This window comes from Nanorana parkeri, unplaced genomic scaffold (assembly GCF_000935625.1).
Source record: "Nanorana parkeri isolate BGI_ZX_2015 unplaced genomic scaffold, ASM93562v1 scaffold17, whole genome shotgun sequence".
NCBI lineage: Eukaryota > Metazoa > Chordata > Amphibia > Anura > Dicroglossidae > Nanorana > Nanorana parkeri.
The window spans coordinates 1,513,711-1,531,361 of NW_017306285.1; the positions used below are offsets into that span (position 1 = coordinate 1,513,711).

General features: G+C 48.5%; 1 protein-coding gene across 2 annotated transcripts in view; it reads right to left on the reverse strand.

Moving 5' to 3' along the window:
* The window catches only part of CABLES2 (Cdk5 and Abl enzyme substrate 2), a 10,636-nt gene extending 2,066 nt beyond the window's left edge, over window positions 1-8,570 (reverse strand). The window contains exons 1-8 of one of the 2 annotated variants that reach the window (XM_018559936.1): window positions 8,471-8,570; window positions 6,244-6,330; window positions 4,758-4,835; window positions 3,008-3,116; window positions 1,872-2,019; window positions 757-857; window positions 559-665; window positions 136-340 (exon numbers count right to left, since the gene is read on the reverse strand). In XM_018559936.1, the coding sequence (XP_018415438.1) occupies window positions 136-340; window positions 559-665; window positions 757-857; window positions 1,872-2,019; window positions 3,008-3,116; window positions 4,758-4,835; window positions 6,244-6,330; window positions 8,471-8,562 (927 nt within the window). In that variant the 5' untranslated portion in view covers window positions 8,563-8,570. Of the gene's footprint in view, window positions 1-135; window positions 341-558; window positions 666-756; window positions 858-1,871; window positions 2,020-3,007; window positions 3,117-4,757; window positions 4,836-6,243; window positions 6,334-8,470 lie in introns of both variants that reach the window. The other variant, XM_018559927.1, reaches the window with a different exon arrangement.
* Between the last annotated feature and the right edge of the window lie 9,081 nt (window positions 8,571-17,651).

Sequence of the window (17,651 nt, forward strand, 5' to 3'; positions counted from 1 at the left end):
CCCCCCCCCCCCCCAGCTCTGCGCCTGGGGCAAGCGCACCGGCTGCACCCCCCCGGTTGTTACACCACTGTCTAGTACCAGTATGGTAAGATGAGCTGTTTACAAAGATATATTCCATCATCACCCCAAACTTACATCTAACAGATGCTTCAGCTCCGGCTTCTTGAAGTCGCTGCTGATTTTGGCCGCCAAGAGGACGCAAGCACCGGCACACAGCTTGCGGTTCTGCTTGTTCACCTTCCCCTGAAGCGCCAGCTTCTCAAAGTAGGCGTAAGACATGGCCACCGTCACAGGCTCCATGCTGCACTCCACCGCTACGTTCCTCATTTCACGCTTTAAGCTGGATGGACAAAGCACAGAAAACATTTCATCAAACACGGCCTGAATGCTGGAACTGATTACCTGGGGCAGCACAACAAACCCTGCCCAAAAACATCTTAAAGGTCACACGGCCATGTTTTGCCCTGTAAGGGAGCCGTCAGTGTTGTGCTTTGTGACCACCTATGAAAAGGTTAAAAACCAGACATCACCCGTCCAGAACTCCAATCGTCTCCTTACCTCCTGATCTTGCTGAGAGTCAGCTTCACATTGGGAAACTTCTCCCTGAACATCTCATTCATGTCTTTCTTCAAATCAGATGGCTTCACATATTCTATGACCGTTGTCTGGAATAGGAAATACGTGTTTTTCTGTAGCCGACACTCCATGCGAGGACAGGCCTCAAGTTGCCGTCATTAAACTGATGAGTATAATTACCATATAAGACGCGAAGATGAGAACCCGCTTGTGTTTTCCGCAGGGCCACTGAGGGTCATCCAACAGGTTAGGGTTATACTCAAAGCTTTCTACTTCAGAGCCTAAACGAAGAAATATTTGGGATACTTAGCATGGCAGCGATAGTCAAACAAGACGCGTCCTGCGCACTAATCTCTCAGCTCTCCCACTGTCCTGTCACCGGTTAACATTCACCAGCGTGTAGACAAAAGCTTTGTATACACAACAACTATCTAGTAAAGACAAGTCCCCACAGATTCTTAAGTTGTTACTGTTTACAATAATTTCAATCAGGATGAAAAGGAATCCACAGTATGCAGAACAATCTTCCTCCCCAAGACCATTTCCTGTTAACCAATTCACGTGTATTGGGTTTCACATAGTAAATGCTAAAAGGCTGGACAATTTAGGACTTCAAAGTCTAGCACTCCTCGTCACAAATACCTAAACCACAGCTTTGTTTTGGATAGAGTATGTAATGAATACAATCATGTGTACTGGGGGGATTTTTCTCACTTCCTGTCCTGTAGACACAACAAGAAGTGAGAGGATATGTCACCGGGTCCCCGTCGGAAGATTTCCCCTCTACTCATGTTCTGGTGACAACCATAGAAGTATGGGTTTCCCATCACTTTCTAAGTAAGAGTAGTCACCAGGACAAAGAAAGGCTGAGTCTCGCCAGCGGAGACAGACCGCAGACAAAAACATGACGAGGGTTCTAACCCTACCACGCGTCATCCACAACTGCAAAAACATTTTACCTTTAGCTATACTTTTAAAGGCAAATCTGGGATGCTGGAACACAGGCCGCCATCAGCACCCATGTAAAGTATTACAGAATATGGGTCCTGCACTGGTACCTATTCTGAAGTCCTTACATGTGTCCCTCAAGCCTTGGTAAATATCTGATGGTCACATGGCTCTGTGTATTCTTGAACCGTGTAGATGTTGGATATGCAGCCCGGTGCACAATACTCCTGGGTACACTTCCTGTAACACTGGCTTGCTATGAGTGGCAGCCCTCTGCACAGTCTGAGTAGCCAAATGTGTTTAGAGAAGGGAGCAGAGGAGAATAAAAGCCTGCAGTCAATCGTTACCTAATTCGGTTCCTGAGGAGACCAGCGTGAAGCGGGTGGTGGAGAAGTTCCGCTTGGAAGCATCATGGAATTCCTGCTTGCCCTGGCTCTCATCTTTTTGGCTAACAAGGGCATTCGTTGGGTATAAGAACTTGGCATACGACACAACCTGGAACAACAAAAGACAAGTATAGTACACAGCTACAAACAAACTCATGTGGAAAGGTGAGGACACTCAGCACAGTGCAGGGGCCAGCAGACACTTTACAGAACTGTGCTTTCAAAACATAATAGCTTTCTTAAGAGACACTGCTTTGTTTACATTGTTTGCAACACAGAGAACACGGAGTGTTCTTCTCATAACGATTTGATTCAATGACTTCCTGCCAGGAGACATAAATATTATGATATATGACAAAGAACTCAATGGTGATCACAAACTGTTCGGATCTGCCAGACACTGCATAAGTTACTCCAAGTCCCAACCCCATTCCATGTGATCCCAGCAGTGAAGAATGAATGGCAGATGCCTCCCATGCTCTCAGTCCAGGTCTGTACACTGCAGGGGCTGCCAGCTTCTAGTAGTTTGTGATCTTCAGCCTAATAATCATCACTTACATCTACCAGCATGCAAGACACTGATTCCTGCAGGTATGTGCGTCATTCCCTGTTCTCACTCCTCCTCTGTGGTAACAAAGCAAACTGCAGACCGGCTGAACAGGACAATGTTCACACTGACATGGGTCTATCAATTCTGAAAGTGTCCAAACAGCCAGGACTAGTACAGAGACCACACCGAGAGTACAGGACTAGTACAGAGACCACACCGAGAGTACAGGACTAGTACAGAGACCACACCGAGAGTACAGGACTAGTACAGAGACCACACCGAGAGTACAGGACTAGAACAGAGACCACACCGAGAGTACAGGACTAGAACAGAGACCACACCGAGAGTACAGGACTAGTACAGAGACCACACCGAGAGTACAGGACTAGTACAGAGTAGATAGGAGGAGCAGAATGACCGCACTTAGTCATCCGGCAGACTCCTTTCTTGGGAGAAAGCTTCTTGCTCTAATCTGAGATTATAATTGTGTGTTTGCTCATCAATCATTCCAGAGCCACAGAGAACAAGACAAAGTATAACCTCTTACCTCTCCTTCAGCCCTGAGCTCCACACCTTCCATCCCAAATGTGGGGTCTGTAGAAGACGAGGTTCCTCCGGATGGGTGCCGCTGCTTTGTCCCCTCCAATCGTAGCTCGCTGTGTAAAAAAAAGCCCAATGCATTGGTTGAGTGTCTCACGTTATAGCGCTACCTGCATGCCAGCTGCCTTTTACCACACGGGGGCGTCATGAAATAAGAAGACGTGTTGTCACCCGGAGCAGAGTATCAGACAATCTGCACATAGATCTCTGACAGAAGGGCCACACTGCCTCCTCCATGTCTTCCTACATCAGAATGGACAATCCCGCCTCCCCCAAATGATACACAATGACTGCAGCTTCATTATTGGTCAATTCACAATCCTCACCAAAATGTCAAGGTCGTAGACTGAATGTTACGCAGCTCACCTGGAATAGCTCATGTGATTGGGGTGGAAGAACAACACACAACCACATCACACTATGTAAAGATGAATATAGGAAGAAATGAGCAGATTCTATTCCAGGACATGAGGCGGGGATCACTATTTATCAGGTATAACTAAACTAAACACTGTGAGGGGATTTATGAAAACTAGAGACAGAAAATCTGAAGCAGCTGTGCATGGCAACCAATCAGGTTCTCTCTTTCATTTTCAAATCTTGACTGAACAAACTGAAGAGAGAAGCTGATTGGTTGCCATGCATAGCTGCTCCAGAATTAGTCTGCCCCAGTTTTGATAAATTCCCCCGTGGCTTTTATTTTATTCTAGAAATTTCCATTCTGTGTGCAGTTACAGGCCAGGTAAAAGACACGATCATCCTACCGTGTGTGTTCCTCATGTAAGTCAAGGAATTATCTTCTTATTGCCAGATTTGTTTCAGGATTGCACATCTCCAGATCCCCCCACCTGGCTCAGTGGTTCATCCCGCCGTCTGCCAGGTTACTCCTGTGTCCTGTTTTGATGTAGGGGTTGGCACTGAGCGCAGTGGAGGGTATCAGGAGATCAACACTCCCAGCATGCCAAGAATAGAGCTGGCTGCGGAAGGCAAAGTGACTCCAGTGCACATCCACAGGAGCTACATCACCAGTGCAGGAGCATTGCAGGACTGCTGTGTGTATATGTGCAGCTATGCTGTGTGTATATGTGCACATTATAGCAGGAGCTCAGCCTGCCCGGTGTAGACTTTACTTCTGCTTTAATCTACAAATGTTTTTTACATGTCTGGAGGCCTAAGACTGGGATCATACAGATTCTGCACACCCAGCGGGTCATAAGAATTTTGTGCATCTGCGGGTAGCCAGAGCAAAGTCAAGGCAATTGCCAGGATCCGGTATGGGAGCATGAAACACAAAGGGTGCTCCATCTTTCTATCCTGCAACAATTTCTTCATAGACAAGGGATTGTCAGGGGCGCAGAGATTGATCGACAGAAAAGATCATCTTCACCTTATGGATTTTGGGCAAACACGTGATTGGCCAGTAGACTATTGTGGGCCGGCATTATTATTTTCTCATATGTAAGCCATTACTAGAGGTGTCTGCAATCTCTGCCCCACTGCCTGAACCCACACGTCCATGGAATTACAGATGGATGGCAGCATTCATATTGGTGGTCCTGTCCAAGCATCAATTAATGTGCATGGCTAGCATCAGACTGGTATTCCAATCCCATGTGTCTTCTTGGTGTCATGTGGTATGGGCCAACACCCAGGGCTACTTCTATCACCATTCACAGAGCCGGAAATGGCAGACTCACCTGATCCGCAGGCTCTCTCCATATGGAAGAATAGAGAAGGCTGCACACAAGGAGCGCTTTGCACAGATCAAAACTATCCTGTGGGGGAAAAAACAGAAATAGACTTAGTCTGTGGATAATGTATGTTCAAACAACATAGGAGGAGGAGGAGGGGGGGGGAGCAAAGTGTATGGTCTGCAGCAGTAGTATAGGTTAGAACCATGATTCTCAAGTGATGGGTCACGAACCCAGTGTTCAGTGGGTCGCCACATGCCTTACACTACTATAGGCAAGAGGCTCCTCGGCCTCCCCCTAGCGCAGCACTGTCAGTTCTCATGCTGAGCAGCCATTCAAAATATGCTGCCCGGCGCCGAGTGTCAGCTTGAGGTGGGGGAATGGCCACGAGGGAGCTCCATCCATACATGCATTGCTTACAGCGTCACATGTGTCCTGTAGAGGTGTCTGGACCGGAGTGACATCACATACTGGCTCCCGGCACCTCTACAGGGTGTGCAAGGGGGCAGTACAAGCAATGCAGATATGGATGGAGCTCCGTCACAGCACAGCAGCCCACACTGGAGCCAGGCTGAGGATCTACTCCAGTTCTTGTAAGATAAGGAGACCGGGTGGATCTTATGTATGTCAATGTTTAAGGTGGGCCGTACACACTAGTACAGTGCGTTAATTGTACAGTCCAATGTGATTAATGCACTGTACCATGCAATCGCACCTACCACAGGTTCTGGGGCAGGAGGTGCGTTGCGCTGCCATTTGCCCACACAGGAACATGCAATAATGCAATGCTGTGCGTTCTGGTGCGGTGCAACTTAACCACTTGCTGTCCGGAGCAATTTCTTACTATTTGCACACACGATATAATCTGAATGTTTGGCTAGAAAACGGCTCCAGACCCCCAAACAACGATATCTTTTCTGAAAGCAGAGATCTTGTAGAATACAAAAATACTAGTTGCAATTTTTTTATGTTGCACGGTATTTGCATAAATGTTTATCAAATCAGTATTTCTAGGAATATATATTTGGTCAAATATAAAAAATGGGGTCACGTCGGGTGAATAGATATCAAACATGTCCAGCCTTAAAATTGGGTTTGCCCATGAAGCCAAAAAACACGACACCTCCCTATCATTCCTATAGTAAAGGACCAGCTATGTACCATGTACTACACCCCCTATCATTCCTATAGTAAAGGACCAGCTATGTACCATGTACTACACCCTCTATCATTCCTATAGTAAAGGACCAGCTATGTACCATGTACTACACCCCCTATCATATCTATAGTAAAGGACCAGCTATGTACCATGTACTACACCCCCTATCATTCCTATAGTAAAGGACCAGCTATGTACCATGTACTACACCCCCTATCATTCCTATAGTAAAGGACCAGCTATGTACCATGTACTACACCCCCTATCATTCCTATAGTAAAGGATGAGGTGCTATACCATGTTCTACCCTCAGTCCGGATGTAAGACTCGTACCTGCTACTCCGGGTGTCGTACTGCCGCATGCTTTTAATGAAATGCGTTTTCCTCAGGTTTCGCGGAGACTCTGGAACATGTTTGGACCTGTAAAGATAAAACCCCGTATCATAAGAAGATGTAAAACATACAGAATGATAGAAGTGTGTCCAGGGAAGCCGGGAGAAGGTGGATTGTCTTGCTGAGACTTCAAACACTGAACACAGCCTCCATTGTAGCCATGTCTGGGAATATTTCATCTGACCTATTCGCTTTATCATTTAGTCAGACTCCGCCTACTTCTGAGTTCCCAGCCATTATGATGCAGCCCGATTTTCTCCACTGATATACTAGGATAGGTGAGGCAGACATTGCTGAAGTCATCGGGTTATTCAGCTCACCCCAAATGTACCCAGAACTGAATTACCCATGTTGGGTGGACTGACCCCTTAAGCTTCACCTTTATAACATTTTCCAGGTCATATATCTCACACCCCACCCCCATGATTTGTTTGTTGTGTCCTATTTCTCCCACCCATTTATATATTTTTTTTTTAATACTACTGCTTGCCACGAGTGATCTTTATATACACGAGGCCCAAAAACTACAAAGGAAACATGCCACTGGAGTCATGGACTTTAAATTCCAGCCATGCACCATGCAGGAAATTCAAGCAGAACCTAATATTATTTCACCAAACATGGCGCACTCACACACAAAGTGCACTTAATTCTCTTTGCCCTTCACCCCGATCCAACCCTCCCCCTCCACAGATGTATACTTAGTGAGGTCCAAAGCCCACTGCCTCCTATGTCTGTTGACATCCTGTGCAGCAAGTCATTTCTTTCTCCTGGTCGCCCCTGCATAGTACAGCCCTACAGAAGTCTAAGGGGCTCGTCTTCCGGCCGGGAGATTGTGGGAGGCGGGTCAACGTCTGTCCAGGAGATGGAGGTAGAAGGGCCTCATAGAAGTCTATAGGGCTCGTCTTCCGGCCGGGAGATGGAGGTAGATGGGGCTCGTCTTCCGGCCGGGAGATGGAGGTAGATGGGCCTCATAGAAGTCTATAGGGCTCGTCTTCTGGCCGGGAGATGGAGGTAGATGGGCCTCATAGAAGTCTATAGGGCTCGTCTTACATCCAGGAGATGGAGGTAGATGGGCCTCATAGAAGTCTATGGGGGCTCGTCGTCTGTCCAGGAGATGGAGGTAGATGGGCCTCATAGAAGTCTATAGGGCTCGTCTTACGTCCAGGAGATGGAGGTAGATGGGCCTCATAGAAGTCTATGGGGGCTCGTCGTCTTTCCAGGAGATGGAGGTAGATGGACCTCATAGAAGTCTATGGGGGCTTGTCGTCTGTCCAGGAGATGGAGGAATATGGACCTCAGAGAAGTCTATGGGGGCTCGTCGTCTGTCCAGGAGATGGAGGTAGATGGACCTCATGGAAGTCTAAGGGGCTTGTCTTACGTCCAGGAGATGGGCCTCATAGAAGTCTAAGGGGCCCGTCTTACGTCCAGGAGATGGAGGTAGATGGACCTCATGGAAGTCTATGGGGGCTCGTCGTCTGTCCACGAGATGGAGGTATATGGACATCATGGAAGTCTAAGGGGCTTGTCTTACGTCCAGGAGATGGGCCTCATAGAAGTCTAAGGGGCCCGTCTTACGTCCAGGAGATGGAGGTAGATGGACCTCATGGAAGTCTATGGGGGCTCGTCGTCTGTCCAGGAGATGGAGGTAGATGGACCTCATGGAAGTCTATGGGGGCTCGTCGTCTGTCCAGGAGATGGAGGTAGATGGACCTCATTGAAGTCTATGGGGCCTTGTCGTCTGTCCAGGAGATGGAGGTAGATGGACCTCATTGAAGTCTATGGGGTTCTACCACTCAGGTACAAGAGAGAGAAGACTTGCAGCAAGGGATGTGAAATATCTCTGGAGGCCGAGGTGTCATTAGTACACATTTGGGAAGGCGGGATCTTTTGGGTGAGGGGAGAAGGTAAAAGGAAAAGGTGCACCTTGTTGTGACGCATACCTTTGTGTGGGTATGAAGCGTATCCTGCATAGCGGGAGCTGTAACATTGAACTGACATTCCCAATAAAGATCCCAGCAAAAGCCACAGCAAGTGAAGAGAAGACAAATGCAAAGTTTAGAGGTGAAGGCAGCGTGATATAATCTGACTGGGGGGCAGAGATGGTAATGGTTAGTATGCTGTGGGGTTATTAGCAGAGGGGGCGGGCCTCTGTGCGGAGGAATACCTTGGCACGGCTGAGAATTCTGCTATATCATCTAGAAGCTCTAAGGAGCCGCGCTGAGACGTGTGACGTCGCCTGTAAGAGGGAGCAATCATTGGGGTGATACTGCAGATCCATCCACAACAACATTCTATATAACATATGACGGTCAGTGCCGGTCTGATCGGGTCCAGGCGTCGCAGAGTCTATTATTCTCTTCAGTGTAACTTATAAAGGACCGGAGAAATTTCAGCTAAACTGCTTCATGTTTGGTTTGCTAAAGCTCCGTGTATCAGAAACAATTCCCATTTTCTTTTAATAAAATACTTGTTTCCCCTTTGTTGCATCTCAGTGCTGCTGATCTCCTGCAGCCACTTCCTGTCTATATGCACTGCTGTGATGACTACATGTTTTCCCGCAGTGACAACAGTGGACCACGTCTGTGTAATGTGTGTTAAAGGGCCACTTGTAGCCTCCATCTGAAACCCATGTGACGGGGTGACAACTGGTAGACTGGGTGCTGTTGCTCTATAACAGGAAGTACCTGCACAAGGACCTTCATGACAGGATTACCAGTGGGGATGCACAGATACTGTTTTTTCCGTATCGAGTTCATATATTTTTTTCCCGGTACTCGCCGATACTGAATACCGGTACCGGAAGTCCGTGTAATTACTCGCCATCTGGCTTCCTGATTAGTCGGGAAGCCGTCTCCATGCTTCTTCATCACCAGGTGACAAGGGACTATGGAGCCTGTTTTCTGGCCAATCAGGAAGCCGGGCGCCGTGTAATGACTCACCGCCTGGCTTCCTGAATGGCCAGCTTCTCGACCAATCAGGAAGCCGGGCAGCGAGTCATTACACAGTGCCCATCTTCCTGATTGGCCAGGAAGCAGGCTCCATAGTCCCTCGTCACTGGGTGACACGGGAGCTTCAAGCTGGCCAATGGGGTGCCACTAACACAAGCGCGTTTCGCTAGAAGTAGACAGTAACCAAACATGCGTCAGGGAAATATTCTGTATTCCTTCATCAGCCGGGATGTGACTCCTGTAACGGGCCACACAGACACCCCAACTGTTACTAAATACCAAAAGGAGGTCAGCTGTGGCCCCTGAGATGTCACAAGCTTGTGGTCCTTACATGCAGCCAACAGGGTCAGTTTATGATCAGGTCTATAGCAGAGTTCTTCTTGCTTGTTTACGGCACTCGCGGAGCAATGACAACATAATGAGCGATAAAGCAAAACAAACGACAAACGCACTCAACAATTTGTTACCAGTTATACAGTAAGGTGCACACGAAATGGGCTTTGGACAAGAAAAAAAAAAAAAAATAAATAAAAAAAAATATAAATATAATTTTTTTAATTAATTAAAAAAATTATATTTATATTTTTTTTTATTTATTTTTTTTTTTTTTTCTTGTCCAAAGCCCATTTCGTGTGCACCTTACTGTATAACTGGTAACAAATTGGTGAGTGCGTTTGTCGTTTGTTTTGCTTTACCGATTTGGTGCAGCGACGCATGGGGTTTCTCAGCTGCCAATGGGATGTGCGGGATCCCTTGTGTGTCTCTGTACCTTTAAGGAGGTGGGGCGTCCTCCTGACAGGCCTGCACCCAATTTGATATCTTCTGCCCCCATGTGCTCCAAGATGGAGACTCTCATAGTTTAGAGTTAGGACCGCACTATAAGAGGTGCCTTGGCGCGGCAGTGCGGCTTACACATCCTTTGCAGAAGACGTGTATCCAAATCTCTGTCATTGTCCTTAGTGGTGAGCAAAGTTGTTTTACATGCTGGTTTGGGAGTGTGCCATGATGCCTTTCTACTGTTCAACATAATGAGCGATAAAGCAAAACAAACGACAAGCGCACTCAATGGGGTTTCTCAGCTGCCAATGGGATGTGCGGGATCCCTTGTGTGTCTCTGTACCTTTAAGGAGGTGGGGCGTCCTCCTGACAGGCCTGCACCCAATTTGATATCTTCTGCCCCCATGTGCTCCAAGATGGAGACTCTCATAGTTTAGAGTTAGGACCGCACTATAAGAGGTGCCTTGGCGCGGCAGTGCGGCTTACACATCCTTTGCAGAAGACGTGTATCCAAATCTCTGTCATTGTCCTTAGTGGTGAGCAAAGTTGTTTTACATGCTGGTTTGGGAGTGTGCCATGATGCCTTTCTACTGTTCAACATAATGAGCGATAAAGCAAAACAAACGACAAGCGCACTCAATGGGGTTTCTCAGCTGCCAATGGGATGTGCGGGATCCCTTGTGTGTCTCTGTACCTTTAAGGAGGTGGGGCGTCCTCCTGACAGGCCTGCACCCAATTTGATATCTTCTGCCCCCATGTGCTCCAAGATGGAGACTCTCATAGTTTAGAGTTAGGACCGCACTATAAGAGGTGCCTTGGCGCGGCAGTGCGGCTTACACATCCTTTGCAGAAGACGTGTATCCAAATCTCTGTCATTGTCCTTAGTGGTGAGCAAAGTTGTTTTACATGCTGGTTTGGGAGTGTGCCATGATGCCTTTCTACTGTTCAACATAATGAGCGATAAAGCAAAACAAACGACAAGCGCACTCAATGGGGTTTCTCAGCTGCCAATGGGATGTGCGGGATCCCTTGTGTGTCTCTGTACCTTTAAGGAGGTGGGGCGTCCTCCTGACAGGCCTGCACCCAATTTGATATCTTCTGCCCCCATGTGCTCCAAGATGGAGACTCTCATAGTTTAGAGTTAGGACCGCACTATAAGAGGTGCCTTGGCGCGGCAGTGCGGCTTACACATCCTTTGCAGAAGACGTGTATCCAAATCTCTGTCATTGTCCTTAGTGGTGAGCAAAGTTGTTTTACATGCTGGTTTGTGAGTGTGCCATGATGCCTTTCTACTGTTCAACATAATGAGCGAGACGCTTAAAATGTACCGGACACATAAATTCCCTCTAATTGCACGGTCACTGGAGCGTCTTCACAACACACGACCTTTATTAGCAGTTCCTGGCCGAGGGAAGCGCGTCTGTTAGATGTCCATGAAGACTTCATTCCATGAACTGATCCCAAGCCACATTGTTATTAGGTGCAGCTCACACCAGAGACGAGTCGGCTCATTTATCAGCCCAGCTGAACCAAAGCTGCATGTAGAGCAGCCAGAAAGGAGGAAGTGCATGGCAACCTCGGCACTCCAGCTGTGGTGACACTACAAATCCCATAATGCCTCTGTCTCTGGGAGTCATGATTGTGACTGTCAAAGAGTCTTGCAATGCCTCATGGGACTTGTCACCACAGCTGGAGTGCCAAGGTTGTCTACCCCTGGGTAGGGATCAGCTCAGGTTCAGACCAAATCCGAGCTAAACCAAACCCAGAAGGAAGCTGTCAGTGGTGGCCCTGTGCATTACTCATAAAGCTGCAGCCGATTGGTCCGGCACTGGCAGCTTCCTCCCAGAATCCCAGTATTCCAATCACACAACACCTTGTATTCTATGTGAATAATACAAGGCATTTTGTGAATAGGCGAGTAGTAAGGAGGGGCAGAGATGTGCTCGAGTCGCATCCCTCACTCCCCGGTGTTATGTGCTCGAGCCGCTCCCCTCACCCCCCGGTGTTATGTCCTCGAGCCGTATCCTCACTCCCTGGTGTTATGTGCTCGAGCCGCTCCCCTCACCCCCCGGTGTTATGTCCTCGAGCCGTATCCTCACTCCCTGGTGTTATGTGCTCGAGCCGCTCCCCTCACCCCCCGGTGTTATGTCCTCGAGCCGTATCCTCACTCCCTGGTGTTATGTGCTCGAGCCGCTCCCCTCACCCCCCGGTGTTATGTCCTCGAGCCGTATCCTCACTCCCTGGTGTTATGTGCTCGAGCCGCTCCCCTCACCCCCCGGTGTTATGTCCTCGAGCCGTATCCTCACTCCCTGGTGTTATGTGCTCGAGCCGCTCCCCTCACCCCCCGGTGTTATGTCCTCGAGCCGTATCCTCACTCCCTGGTGTTATGTGCTCGAGCCGCTCCCCTCACCCCCCGGTGTTATGTCCTCGAGCCGTATCCTCACTCCCTGGTGTTATGTGCTCGAGCCGCTCCCCTCACCCCCCGGTGTTATGTCCTCGAGCCGTATCCTCACTCCCTGGTGTTATGTGCTCGAGCCGCTCCCCTCACCCCCCGGTGTTATGTCCTCGAGCCGTATCCTCACTCCCTGGTGTTATGTGCTCGAGCCGCTCCCCTCACCCCCCGGTGTTATGTCCTCGAGCCGTATCCTCACTCCCTGGTGTTATGTGCTCGAGCCGCTCCCCTCACCCCCCGGTGTTATGTCCTCGAGCCGTATCCTCACTCCCTGGTGTTATGTGCTCGAGCCGCTCCCCTCACCCCCCGGTGTTATGTCCTCGAGCCGTATCCTCACTCCCTGGTGTTATGTGCTCGAGCCGCTCCCCTCACCCCCCGGTGTTATGTCCTCGAGCCGTATCCTCACTCCCTGGTGTTATGTGCTCGAGCCGCTCCCCTCACCCCCCGGTGTTATGTCCTCGAGCCGTATCCTCACTCCCTGGTGTTATGTGCTCGAGCCGCTCCCCTCACCCCCCGGTGTTATGTCCTCGAGCCGTATCCTCACTCCCTGGTGTTATGTGCTCGAGCCGCTCCCCTCACCCCCCGGTGTTATGTCCTCGAGCCGTATCCTCACTCCCTGGTGTTATGTGCTCGAGCCGCTCCCCTCACCCCCCGGTGTTATGTCCTCGAGCCGTATCCTCACTCCCTGGTGTTATGTGCTCGAGCCGCTCCCCTCACCCCCCGGTGTTATGTCCTCGAGCCGTATCCTCACTCCCTGGTGTTATGTGCTCGAGCCGCTCCCCTCACCCCCCGGTGTTATGTGCTCGAGCCGCATCCCTCACTCCCCGGTGTTATGTGCTCGAGCCGCATCCCTCATTCCCCGGTGTTATGTGCTAGAGCTTTGTACCGTGCAGCAGCCCCTCTGTACATAACACAAATCTATATAACGATCATGTACTGTACACACCAATGTGCTGGGTGAGCTATCATTGTTTCCCCGGAGTTTGGCTTTAACATAAGCCTGTACGGAGAGCATGTGGAACAGGCAAGTAGATCAGCAATATGATTTTCATACTTCAGCTGGGCCAGCGACAGCGGTGACGTCAGATAGAAGATCAGCATGACAGCCGGACATCCAGCATTACAAGGCTTACAACAATACAAAACACAAAAATTCCCCAGCCTCAACCTGCCAGCCAGCCTGCAACCAAACAAGTAGCCCTGTCAACAGTATGCAACTAAAACCTCTGATTTTAACGCATACTGTTGACAGGGCTACTTGTTTGGTTGCAGGCTGGCTGGCAGGTTGAGGCTGGGGAATTTTGGTGTTTTGTATTGTTGTAAGCCTTCCCAATGCGCGCCCTGCTTTTCTGGTATAGACACAAGGCCAAGACAAGGACAGAACGTCCTATAAAGAAGAATGGAAAGGTGACAGAGCTTACTCGGTGAGCAGAGGACATTTAGGACATTCTCTCACAGATACATATGGTATGTAACCCCCCACACTGCCAGGTGACCCCAAAACCAGCCCATACCAGCGGCAGGGCTAAATATAGCACCAATTGTCCTGTCACGGATGACTTGCAGAGTTCAGGGCTGTGTCTCATGAAAACAGGAACGTCTGTTATCTTAACCAAGCTACAATGTTTTATGTATAAACTAAACTCAAACTCCCTGACTGCATAACACAAATATCTGACATCCATGAGGTCTCACTCTACCCCCGGGTCCTGTCTGGCTGGTTATAAACACTCATTACAAGTTCAACTCAGTGCAGGTCATCCTGGGACTTTCCATACAAAGCCTCCATGACAAGGGGGCTGCGGAGCCTGAAAGACACATTGAGCTCCCAGGCCAGCTGGTCCGATATCATATGGGAGGGCTACATACAAGTGCAGCGATTGTAAACATGTTCAGCCCGGCTGTCATATGACTCATCACAGGATAACACAATATGAACGTGCGCTATAACGAACTGTACAAGTCCTAAAACTGACCCGAGAGGAGCCAGAACCACCAAAACCAAGCAAGATGTGGGCTGGAATTCCACCTTATATAATCTTCATTTGAAATACAGAATTGCATTAGCCATCAGCCTGAAACGCGTACGCCGTCTGATTGGTCTTCACCTCTCTTGTTCTCCATGACATGCCTGGAATGTGCCGATCACATGATTGGATAATTGAAGTGAATATTCATACAATGGATTGCAGAAACATTCCTAACTCCTTTATGAAATCAGCCTCATTGAGGGGGGGGCAGCGATACCAATACTAGTATCGGTGCCGATAGCGAGTATTTGGGGTGAGTACTCGTACTCGCTCTGATACTTACCCGATACCGGAACTTCTGGTCAGGGGGAGATCTCCCTCTGACCGGCAGTGCCCAGGGAGACGGCTTCCTATCTGAACCAATTGTAGTTTTGTGTAGAGTTGTATAGGGAATTATGACTGGTGCGAGTGGCGTGCACCACTCCATAAATGGGCCCATCTGTGCCCCCCATACCAGCTCCTATTACAGAGAAGTATGAACTTGTATTTAACAAAAGGTATCGCAGCAGTTTTCACTTTAGAATTGCCCCGAATACCTGTCTGATTGGGCCTGGCATACAGGACGTGGCGGCAACCTGGCACCTTACCTTTCGTGAACATACGAGCATACTACAATCATACAACATGGGCAGATCCCACATAGGAAAGCTTCTTTCCTTTCCTATATGCCCAGCTGTCAAACACGGGGTTCCCTGCCTTCCTCCCATCTGTTGGGGGGTTCTGGAAGAAGCCGGAGCACGCAGCCCCATCAATCCTCCTCTCTATGCCATGTCTTGTGCAGATGCAGCATAGAAAACGGAGCAGATGGCTCCTGACTAACAAAGGGGGTTGGGCCGGGATCTGCTCCATTTTCTAAGTATAGAGGAGCGGTACGGGCTTCATTCCATTCTCCTCTCACAGCCTTCACTCCCTTCAGATCTGACCCATGGAGCCCATTCACATACACAGCCCCTCAATGTCTGGGTACAATACACGGCCCCTCAATGTGCACGCCTGGGTACAATACACGGCCCCTCAATGTGCACGCCTGGGTACAATACACGGCCCCTCAATGTCTGGGTACAATACACGGCCCCTCAATGTCTGGGTACAATACAAGATAAACATGATAAGTACGTCTCTGCAATGAATGCCACTCCCCCGTGTTTGAGCTCTCTGCAAACACTGCGTGTACAGGAAATACCCTCATCTGCCAGAAATCCCGTGCGCTCCTTACTTCCCGTAGTGAAATGACAACAGTGAGGCCGACTTATTAAAGGAGTGGAGGATCTTCACATTGATTCATTCTTATTCACTTCAATTATCCAATCATGTGCAAAGCAAATTCCTGATCACATTAAACAGCCAATCACGTGCAGAGGAAATCAGTAACCAGGAACCTGCTTTTCATGATTGGATAATTGAAGTCAATCTCCAGGCAACTTATCCTTTAGCACAGGGGTAGCCAACTGCCCTCCAGCTGTGGTGGAACTACAAATCCCACAAGGCATTGCAAGATTCTCACAGCCACAGACATGACTCCCAGAGACAGAGGCATGATGGGATTTGTGTTGTCACCACAGCTGGAGGGCACCACTGAGCAAGTGTATTCAGACAGCGGTGGATGAGCTGTCAGCACAGAAAGTGGAGCAGATCACTCCCAACTCTCAAAGGGTCTTGGTCCATCATCTGCTCCCAACTCTCAAAAGGGTCTTGGTCCATCATCTGCTCCCAACTCTCAAAGGGGCTTGGTCCATCATCTGCTCCCAACTCTCAAAGGGGCTTGGTCCATCATCTGCTCCACTTTCTCAGTTTAGAAGAGTGGCGCAGGCACTTTGGCCTTTTCGACCTTGAGTGCTGAAGGACCTTGTCCAGGTGCTCTATATATATATATTTACAACCCATACAAAGAAACAGTGACCCATCTGTACTACAGGGGCTGCGACTGGTATAGTGACTGCACAGATCTCAGGTACTTGTCCGCTATGGTCACACTGATTGAGTGCTTGTTATAAGGAGATTGCATTCCGCTGTATTTACAGGAAGGACACAGAGACTTCATTCAGGTGATTTCCTCATCCTATCCAATGGGCTGATTGTGTCTCTGAGGAATCCTTGTAACCATTCCGGCTCCTACCAGGTCTGTCTGCACCTACAGATGAGTCACAACATGTGTATGATCGATGTCCCCGTCACCGCTCAGGTCTTTATATATTTCATTCTGGTCATAGCAGATCCGAATGTTCCCGCCGCTTCATGACAGAGTCCGGAGAAGTTGGAAGTACTCCTTATACTGAGTACAACGGAGAATGAAATACAGAGCACACACACATATATTATATATACACAGAGACACACACACAGATGGATATGTACACACTCCCTCCTCCATGTCTGAGAGATTCTCTTTCACATAAATGTGTATTTTACTAACATATAATATGAAGGAGCAATATACAGAAGTATAATTGGGGGAAGGGGGAGGGGGGGGGCGTTATGGTGTGCACACATATAGGGTCTCACCTTGTCCATGCCAGGCTCAGGAATAGAACAGTCAGCACATACGGGGTATCACAGGAAGGAGATGGGGGTCATCATGGTATATGTACAATATACACACACACATTCCCTACGTTATGTTATAAAACATTTATTCTTACCCATATTTTTAGTAAAACATAAAAGTCGGGGTCACGTCGGGTACATAGACACCAAACATGCCAAGCCTTAACATTTTCAAAAAACGCCCATAGGTGACGATTAAAACGCTTTTACTGCTCATCACTGATTAATGGCTCTAAAATTATTGCTCTCACTCGGACGTTGGCAGCGATATTTAACACGTAGGCGCACATCTGCGTGTATATGTGGGGGGCGGGGACTTTAAAAAAATGTTTTCTTTTTTAATTTTTTTATGCTTCTTTATTTTTTGTATTACTTTTTTTTTTTTTTTACACACACGCCCCCTATGTAAAAGCCAATTTACATGACAGGTCCTCTTTATGGAGACATCAGTGGCCAAGGTGGTATATGTACAGTGTATATATACAGGGGCAGGGTGGTATATGTACAGTGTATATATACAGGGGCAGGGTGGTATATGTACAGTGTATATATACAGGGGCGGGGTGGTATATGTACAGTGTATATATACAGGGG